This window comes from Micromys minutus (genome assembly GCF_963924665.1).
Source record: "Micromys minutus genome assembly, chromosome: 15".
Lineage (NCBI taxonomy): Eukaryota > Metazoa > Chordata > Mammalia > Rodentia > Muridae > Micromys > Micromys minutus.
This window is the reverse complement of record NC_137984.1, coordinates 17,659,342-17,669,333: the sequence shown is the minus strand read 5'-3', so window position 1 is coordinate 17,669,333 and position 9,992 is coordinate 17,659,342. Positions and strand designations below refer to the sequence as shown.

The 9,992-nt window shown below is 47.2% G+C and overlaps 1 protein-coding gene across 1 annotated transcript; it reads right to left on the bottom strand.

The window, feature by feature from the left end:
- Positions 1 to 1,220: 1,220 nt before the first annotated feature.
- LOC308430325 (protein CASP-like) lies at positions 1,221 to 3,607 on the bottom strand. Its single transcript, XM_080929458.1, has one exon. The coding sequence runs from the start codon at positions 3,484 to 3,486 to the stop codon at positions 1,456 to 1,458; it is 2,031 nt and encodes a 676-aa protein (XP_080785584.1). The 5' UTR covers positions 3,487 to 3,607; the 3' UTR covers positions 1,221 to 1,455.
- Positions 3,608 to 9,992: the final 6,385 nt, after the last annotated feature.

The following is a 9,992-nucleotide window of genomic DNA, read 5'->3' as shown; positions in this document are numbered from 1 at the left end:
CTCCAAACAAAAACATGGTCAGGCCTATCACAGCAAAACCCCAGTCCCTGTCTTAATTAGGGTTTCCATTGCTGTGAAAAAACACCATGATGTAGGCATCTAGGCAGGCATGACACTGGAGGATCTAAGATCTCTACATTTTGTTCAGAAGGTAGGCAGAAGACTGTCTTCTAGGCATCTGAAGGAGGGTTGTCAGGCCCACCCACACAGTGACACACTTCCTCCAACAAGGCTACACCTCCTAATGTGCCACTCCCTTGGGCCAAGCATATTCAAATAACCACTGGGGAAATTCCAATTCCTTGAGGACCATTATCTCATTCAGTGGGAGAAACTCATGTGTCTGCTCTTGTGAGGATAGGGGCATAGCTCCTGCTGAGCTCCTGTCACTGGGCTGTCACAGGGTAGCCAGTATACAGTGGCCCAGCAGGTTCAGAGCCCTATGCCAAGCCTAGTGGCCAACTCCTTTCCAAACTCCCTACAGTTCAACCTCATGCCACTATCCTGATAAGGAGATTCCCTGCCTCCCTTCACAGGCTGCTCATCACCTGCCCATCTTGACCATCCTGACAGGAAGCCTGTGCAGTCAGTGACACCTTTCACACAGCTTGTGCTTTTTTTTTTTTTTTTTTTTTTTGTGGCTGCATTGATTCTTTATTTCATGCGAAGCTGAAGAAAAAGATCAAATCCAGCTGAGGAAGATCTGCCTGAGGTCCTGAGAGTTGGCCTTGGTATCGTGGCCCAGGACAAGTTTTGCTGAGGCCTCTCAGACCATGGTCTGTGGTGCCTGAGGCACGGGGGCCTTGTTGGACAGTCTTCTAGAAACCAGAATATTTTGCTAAAGAAGCAAGCAGAACTTAAATCATGTTCTGGGTGCAGGGAAGGGGTAGTGGAAACCATCCCGCCCTTTGTGGGACTCCGGGTCTTGGGGACTGCCGTTAAAGTTTATCAAATCGCCTCCTGCCCTGCTGGGGAATAGGGCAGATAAAAAAAGCCTGAGGCCTAGAAGAGCCTCCCACCTATTCTATTGTGTGGCAGGGTCCTAAGAGAGCCATAGGAATGCCAGGGTGGGAGGTGACAATCTGTATCACAGTCAGAAAGCTCTGCCACCAGGACTAGAGGTTCAGATGTGGGTGGAGCCCAGGTCAGGTGACTAGACAGAGGGTGGAGTCTCAGCCCCCCCCCCCCCCCCCCCCCCCGCCTAGCTGGGTGTTAAGAGTTGTTTGAATCTTAGGGCTCCAATGGGACTATGACAACCTTTGAAAGAGGTTCTAGGGGATCTGAGCTTCTGGCAGTTGTTGGATCCGAGGACAGAGACAGTTTCCATGGGGGATTTTTTTTTTTTTTTTTTTTTTTTTTGGTGGGATGGGGAGGGAAAGGCGTTACGTCATTAGAAGCAGCTGATCAAGCAGGGGACAGGGGCAGCAGCCAACACATCTCCGGTGAGCCTGGGGGTCACTGCCATAAGTCACCAGCTGCTGCTCCGTTGTCACTCTCGTGGAATTTGTGCAGATGGTCGGCAAACTTCTTGGCACAGGTGGCAGCACAGTCTCTGTCCAAGCTCTCACTCCAAGCCAGCTTGTACAGCACCAGGAAGACCAGGCAGTGCAGGAACAAGGTGTAGAAGAAGCCGATGGTGCGGGCCATTTTGTTGGAGAGAATCAGACGCCCCATACCAAGTGTGGCCTTGTCCCAGGGGCTCAGGCCGAGGTATTTTCTCTGCCGCTCCCTTTTGCTGAAGGAGGAGAAAGGGTCCAGGCGTTCCTCGTATTGGGAGGAGTAGCGCAGCTCCGTGTCGTCACTGCCGGTACCCCGGCCAGGGTAACTCTGCAAGAACTTGATCTTCTCAAAAAGCTTGATGTTGTCGGCACGCAGGCTGTCCAGCTCGCTCTGCAGGGCCTGGATGGTGTGCTGGGCCATGCGGCTCTCGGCCTCCAGCTCTTGGTTCCGGGTGCGGAAACGTTCCCTCTGGCTGGAGATGATGGAAAGTAGGGAGTCCACCTGACCTTCTGGAAGGGTCCCACTGGATGACACTGAGGGTCCATAGAACAGAGCTGTGGCCTCCTTGATGGGTTCTGGAATCTTCTCCAGGCCTTGCTCAGAAGCTCCCTCAGCATCGGGTCGTTGGATGGACTGGACGGTGCTGAGGTCCTGCTCCAAGCGAGCGATCAGCTGCTTCTGCTCAACAGCCTTAGCTGTGGCCTCCGTGAGGTGGATCTGCAGCTCCGCACAGCGCCCACTCAAGTCACTGTTGGAGATGCGAAGCGTGGCGTTCTCAGACTGCAGCGAGCGGTTCTTCTCCAGGAGTAAAACCTCCAGGGGCTTGGTAGAGTCCTGTGTCCCTGCTCCCTCCGATGGTGCAAACTCCATGGACTTCAGGGTGTTCAGCTCTTTCTTCACTTCCTCATAGTCAGCCTGGCCTTTGAGTTTTTCTTCCAGTTGTTCGAGTGTGCTGTTCTTGGCGTTCAGTTGCTGCTCCAGCCCTGAGATCTGGCTGGCGGAATTCTCACGCAGCTTGGTGAAGCTGGCCTGGAGTCTCTGCACATCTTCCACCAGCTGAGCAATCTCCCGCTCTTTGGCAGCCAAGTCTACTTCCAGGTTGGATCGGGTCAGCACCTCTGGAGCCACATCTGGAGCCTTCTGGATCTGCGAGGCCAGTTGGAGAGAGCGGTTGGCTGATGAGAGCTGTTCCCTTAAAGTCTCTGCCTCTCTCTGTGCCACCTCTGCCCTCTGGTTGGCTCGTTCAAGGTCAGTCAAGACCATCTCGATCTCATCGGCCTTTGCAGTAGTTTCTTCATCGTATTTGGTTTTCAGGTCAAATAATTCTGTTCGAGTTTTCTCCAGGGCTGTTTTCAGAGTCTGGAGTTTGTGCTCAGCTTCCTCCAGCTTTGAGGTGGTGGATATCTGTGTCTCTTGCAGCTTCCTCTCCTTCTCTGCAAAATCCTTTTGTAGCTCCCGCTCCTTCTCCAGAGCGATGGTCTCGGCCTGACTCTTGAGGGTCTGCTCGTATTCTCGGATTTTCTCCTTAAGTGCTTTTATCGTAACCTCCTGATTTTTCACCTCGGCAAACTCCATGTTGTACTCTTCTAGCGTTTCCCTAAGTTTCTGGTTCTCGGTTTCAGTGTCGCGTAGACGCTGCACTTTTATTTCCAGCTGTTGCCCGAGGTCCAGGGCTGGTACAGGATCTGGAACATCAATCAGTCTCTTGTACACAGTCAAGAAGGCTGCCTCTGCCTCTTTGCTTCTTTTACTCAGTGTGTCAACCTCCCCTTGGAAGCTCTTAAGAAGCGGCGCTACCTGCTTTCGTAAATCCTCTGCAGTGTTCCTCTTGAATTCTCGGCTCTGCTCAATGAGCCGCTTCCTGGACTGTTCGCTCTCATCTTGCCGGTTTGCCAGTACCGTTGCGGTGGCGTCAAGTTCCCTCTGCAGCTGCTGGAAATCAAAGCGCTTCCAGTATTGAAACATCGATCCCACATTGGCCGCCATCTTGAGACGTATGGAGACGGAGTGAGAGGCTGATCGAAGGGGGCTGGGGTTCGGGAGCCGCCCGGAGGCAGCAGGCGGGCGGGCGGGCGGGCGCCAAAACCCGGCCTGGAGCCGGCCACCGCCTCGGCCACCGCGGACGCGGACTCCTTCCTCACGCCGCCGCCTCAGCCATGGGGTCCGGAGCCTGAGGGAAAGGAAAGCGGCCTTCCAGCTTGTGCTTCCTATCCTGTAGCACTCTTGTGGGTTCTCACACCAGCCCTACCTTCCCCAGTTCCTGCACTGGAACTCTCTCACTGCTTGGCAACCGCGAGCCAGCTCTTGATTAGGCAATTCTGCTACTGACCGGGCTATAACCACAGCTCCCTCTACGGTGTGAATCCAGCCTTAGACTACAGGTTGACTTCCGAATGTGCTTCTCTTTAGAAACTCCCAGAGCATTCATTCCATCTATCTCTACATATCCACTCTACGTTACAGTGAATAAATTGTTACAATGAGCCATTTGGCACCATGGCGGCAGTACACTCAGACCTTTCTTTTATGTCCCTTTTCACACACAATATGCTTTAAATCTGCTGTTTACTTAATTGCATATCTCAGTTCAGACCATCCACATGAGGTCACTGGCTCCTGGAAAGCATTAGTTCTGAAATTTATTTTTATTTCTTGTGTGTATGTGTTCCACCTTCAAGCAGGTAGCCACAGCGAGCTGAAGAGGAAAAGTTATATTGCCTGGAAATGGATTTACAGACAGTTGTGAGCTGTCGGTGTGGCTGCTGAAAATCAAACCCAGGTCCTCTGCAACAGCAGCACTTGTTCATAGCCACAGGGCCATCTCTCCAGCCCTGACAGCACAGTTATAGGTCCATTGAATTGTACTCAACCACTCCAATTTGAATTTAAGGCATCCAAATGGAGTTAAATTGTAAGACCCAAATTGAGTCTTATCTATCTGAGGCTCCCATGAATGAGATAAGAGATCGGGGATTGATGCAAAAGCAAGAGGTTTATTAGTCCATTGCACTGGGATGGCCTACATCCAGAGGAGAGGCAACCACAAGCCCCCCATCAGTATAGTTTTTATACACTTAGCAATGGGTGGGCTACAGCAATGGTGACTAGGCATGCAGTCATTGGTGGGTTTAGTTGACTTTTAAATCGATTGGGTTGTATCTCAGGACCTATGCCCTACATTCCAGGGCTTCCCAGATAAGACACTTCTCCCCGGGACGGAATATTATTGCTTGGCACCTACCTGGGTCATATATTAAGGTTCTTCCCCTACATTCCAGGGACTGCTCAGATAAGGTTGAAGCACTCATTCCTGGAGGGCATGGGACCACAAAAGCCCTTAGTGGGAGAGAGGAGCTGTAAGACCCTCAGTGGGAGGGGGAAGCTGTAAGGAGGGTGTGAGACTATAAAAGCCTTTAGGGTCCTTCAGAATATTTCCTTCATAACTCAACTCTCCTTTAGTTTTCTCTGTCTTTCTGAATAGCACTGGGGGAAAGGGCTTTATGGAAATATATTAAAATGAGCCACTCATCTGTTTAAAAAACTTGAGCTCCATTTATGCGCCAGCCACTGTTTCAGGATAGTGAGCTAGAGGCGGCACTGGTCAGCCTACTACATCATTCACAATGACCTCATCATGTTTTCAGTTCTTTGTGAGTCATCTTCCTCATCGCACTGAAGTTGGCATGTGTAACACATGAAAGGAATAAAAGCAACGGTGGTGATTTCAAATTCCATTCATAAAAACCGCCAGCTTTCCCTGATATTGCGACACTGGGACTTTATGCACTAGCTACCATGTCATGAGGACATGGGATAGCTCTGTGAAGAGGTTCCCTGGTAAGAACTTGGGCCATCCTGAGTCTAGTGGGGACCAGCTTTCAGATGTCCATGAAACTCCTTGGAAGCAGATGCTCCAGCTCTCAAACATCTTACACAGCTTCATTTGTGGACTATGTTCTCACAGACTAACTCTTGCCAAACTCTAAATCCAGATATTGTGAAATGGAAGGTAATGATTGTTACTTTGAGCTTCTAAAATGACTGGTGATTTGTTACGACTATGCAGCATTAGAACACTAAAACAGTGTCAAACAAAGCAAGATGAGAAGGCCTGCTTGTGTAAAATGTGCTAGCATCGGAAACCTATACAAATCAGCTAGGCATGGCAATGCATGCCTTTAATCCCAAAACTCAAGAGGCACAGACTGGCAAACTTCTGTGTGTATGAAGCTAGTGTAGGTCTACATAGAGCTTCCCAGGTCATCCTGCATGATGGTGGGCTTTTGTTGTTGTTTGCCCACATGTAAAGAGGGCCATCTGAAAAGAGAAAACCTCACTTGAGAAAATGCTTCTGTTAAAGTGGCCGATAGGGGAACACTGTGAAATGTTTTCTCAGCCTCCTGAGGGTAATACCCAGTTGTAAGAACAGCAAGCCAGCAAAGAACAAGCCAAGAAGCATCGTTCCTTCTAGGCCTTCAGGTCTGGGTCCCTCCTAGCCTGATTTCCCTTCAGGATGGACTCTAAACTTCTGCAAAAGTAAACTCTCTCATCTCTAGCTATGCCTTGAGGGAGTGTTCTAGATTGAAAGGTCAAAGAACAGAAACGTGTCCGGTGGGACTGATGAGCAATAAGGAAGTAGCAGGGGCCAAAAGAACTCTTGAAAGGTTTCTCTCTCTCTCTCTCTCTCTCTCTCTCTCTCTCTCTCTCTCTCTCTCTCTCCCTCTCTCTCCCTCCTCCTCTCTCTCTCTCCCCCTCCCTCCCTCTCTCTGTCTCTCTCTCTCTCTGTCTCTCTCTCCCCCTCCCTCCCTCCCTCCCTCCCTCCCTCCCTCCCTCTCTCTCTCTCTCTCTCTTTCTCTCTCTCTCTCTCTCTCTCTCTCTCTCTCTCTCTCTCTCTCTCTCTCTCTCTCTCCCTCTCTCCCTCTCTCTCTTTCTCTCCTTCTGAATGGGCTCAGGAGAGTTTGGGACAGGAATGACAGATCTGGTTAACACTTTATCTTCTGTCTATTTAATTGAACAGACCACTTAGGAAGGGATTAAAGTAGAGATAATGAGAATGTGGATTAGGTCAGAATGTTGCTCATTTTCATATTCCGAAAAATTTTTCCAGAGTCAAATATTATCAAGTCTTAGCTTGAGAGTTTACATTCTCAACTAAACTTGATTATTATAAAGCACTGTATAACACTTTAAAAAACAAAACAAAACAAAAAAACCCTTTGTTGTCCTAAAATTTAAAATGTCAAAATGTAATTTTATGGTACACTGTCTTCTTTATTTTTGGTGGTTTTCTGTTTGTAGCACGTATCTGTTAAATACTGTGTAATTTCTCTAATTTTAAACCATTGCCTGAATTATAATTCAGTACCATAAAAATAGGAAAAAAGTTCATATACCTCTTGGATATTTTCTATCATCTTTGTGATATTTATTTGACTTCCCCTTAATATTTCATATTCAAGAGCGTCCTTGTTACTGAATGAAAAAATAAATAAAAAGAAAAACAAGAAAGGAAAGGTCCTTGGATGAGCGAGAAAAGGGAATAACAAAGAACGGGCATTGTTGGCGTTCCTTCTACTCTGAGCAACAGCTCCGTGGCAATAGTCAGGTAGGCCTGGCTTGCTATGAAAGGCACTGTTTGGTCCCTCCTTGCTATCTCTGCCCATTTTCTCTCTCTGACTATCTGACCTCTTTCTCCACATGTTCCTGGCCAGCCTCTTATATTCATTCTCTCTCTCTCTCTCTCTCTCTCTCTCTCTCTCTCTCTCTCTCTCTCTCTCCCTCCCTCCCTCCCTCCCTCCCAACCTCTCCTCCCTTCTCAACTCCCCTTCCCATGTCCCTAAACAAACTCTATTCTATACTAGACATGTCTATGGCTGGTACCACAGGGTTGGGGGTGTGGTGGAGGCTACCTCAGCATGGGCCTGCTGATGTACCCTCTCCTACCTCATCACACCATGCTCTACAAAATATATCCTGGCTTAAAACACACACGCACACACACACACACACACACACACACACACACCAGACATGAGTGCTTCTGAGTATGGTGGAGGAAAAAGCTTATTATAGATAAAAGGGAGAGAGCATAGTCAGAGGCAGGGACACCTGGGAGAGTCCAGAATGGGTATGGCTTGGCCAGACTGAGCTGTGCTACATGAGGAGAGTGGGAAGAAGAGAGGGGCAAGAGGGGAACCAGGTTCAGCAGCCAGGAGGTCCAAAGAGAGTAGAGCAAGTGACTGGATTATCAAAATGGCTGGATTATACAAGACAGTGTTGAGTTGTATTGTGTTTATAGACAAGTACTATGTACATGAGGCTTATATTGGCCAGCTCTGTCCACTGAGACAGAAAGCATACACCCCTATTCTTGGTTTCTACATATTCTTAACTAAAGGAAGCCAGGGCTCTACAGACACATGATTGGTTTTAGGGTTAGTAAAGCACAAATGTCAGATGAGTCTAGAATATGTTGTTGCACTAGAAAGAAAGAGGTTGTCAAAGAATGCAGGTAAGGGCATGTGACAGCTGAATGCTTGCTTAGGGGCCCAAGCTGAGCAGTGTGAACATTAAAATAGTTACAATAAAAGGATCTTAATCGAGCTGGAGAGATGGCTCAGTGGTTAAGAACACTGACTGCTCTTCCAGAGGTCCTGAGTTCAAATCCTAGCACCCACATGGTGGCTCACAACCATCTGTAATGAGAGCTGATGTCCTCTTCTGGTGTGTCTGAAGACAGCAAAAGTGTACTTATATATAATAAATAAAATAAAATAAAATATTTTAATCTACTGCATAGGACAGGAGCCCACAATCCCATACTGATATAAACAAAATTATGAATATATAAACTGGTAGAGAAGAATGCTTTTAGTTGCAATGGGATGTAGACAACATTGTCTAATCCATTTGAAGACAAGAGGACACAGCCTTCTGTGACAGTATTAGTGAAAATTGTAGGCCACTGCTCCCAAGGCAAGAGCAGCGAGTGACAGGAGACATAGACCTTAAACTTTCTCACAAGGCCCTTAGCAACATCTTTTCATTTTCTCAGTTTTCAGTTTTTCATTGCTCTCTCTAAAAAAAGGGGTCCTCAACAGATCTGAACATGAACATCATCCTTAATCATCAACAGCAAGGTGGTCAAATTCGTGGAATTTCGTGTCGAAATGTGCGTTTAGTTCTTTGCGATTGTCTCTAGCTTCAAGTGCAAATCCCAAATGATTCAACCAATTACACTTGGATGTTCATCCTCTACTACAGCAGTGAATGAAAGTTTTAAAAGCTTTGAAGTTGGTAAAGGACCAGAAGGTATTTTAGGCTTTTAATGCTCTGTGGTCCTGCTGGAATTTCTCACTGAGCGCTATCGGTGGGTATTGAATGCAGACACCAGCACAGTGAGCTTGGTTCTGTGCGCTATCGGTGGGCATTGAATGCAGACAGCAGCACAATGACCTTGGTTGTGTGTCATGAAACACTAGCTACCTACACATAGATTTAATAGACCGCTCACTATCACATGTTGTTCTCACTTTCACTCTTCTCCTTTTCAAAATGCAAAATCATTTGTAGTGTGTGGGCTGTGTAACAGTGAACAATGGGGCTGGAAAGGTGGTCAGTGGTTAGAACACTGACTGCTCTTCCAGAGGTCCTGAGTTCAGTTCCCAGGAAGCGCGTGGTGGTTCACAACCATCTGTAATGGGGTCTGATGTCCTCTTCTAGTATTTCTTAAGACAGCTGCAGTGAACTCATATACTTAAAATAAATAAATCTTTTGTTTAAGTGAATACTGGTTTAGACCTGGCCTTCTTGCTGTAATTTGTAGATTTTTTAAAAAGATAATCAAATCATAGCCTTAACAGTGTTCAGGCCTGAGTAACTGTTACACGTTCACCCAGCCATTTTATGCTGATATTACTGCTACATGAAAACTTCCTCATATGCTGCTACCAAGAAACTTTCTTATACCCAAGTTGATTGCATGTTCTCTTATGCTCTACAATTGACAGCAGAGGTCACTTAGAGGTCAACTGCTTTGTATAGTTAACCACAATAAAGTTGGACCTGAATAAACCTTCCATGAGCACTTTCTGCACATATGTATAAGCTTTTATGGCCTTCACTATCTCTTGAATGGTCCCCAGAATATGAGGAAGGCACCAATTAAAGAAGCCATTTGGAATAAGACTTCAATTTTGTATGTGGGTCAAATGTTTTAAGTTCCTAAGATTTCTGTGGGAACTGACATTGTACTTGACAGAACAAGACATGTATGTGGGTGTACCAGCTAGTTTTGTGTCAACTTGACACAAGCTGGAGTTATCACAGAGAAAGGAGCCTCAGCTGAGGAAATGCCTCCATGAGATCCAGCTGTAAGGCTGATCAAGGTGGAAGGGCCCAGCCCATTGTAGGTGGTGCCATCCCTGGGCTGTTAGACCTGGGTTCTATAAGAAAGCAAGCTGAGCAAGCCAGGGGAAGCAAGCCAGTAAGTA

Excerpts from the sequence above, each read along its gene's own strand:
- LOC308430325 (XM_080929458.1), bottom strand. The coding sequence starts at position 3,486 with ATGGCGGCCAATGTGGGATCGATGTTTCAATACTGGAAGCGCTTTGAT.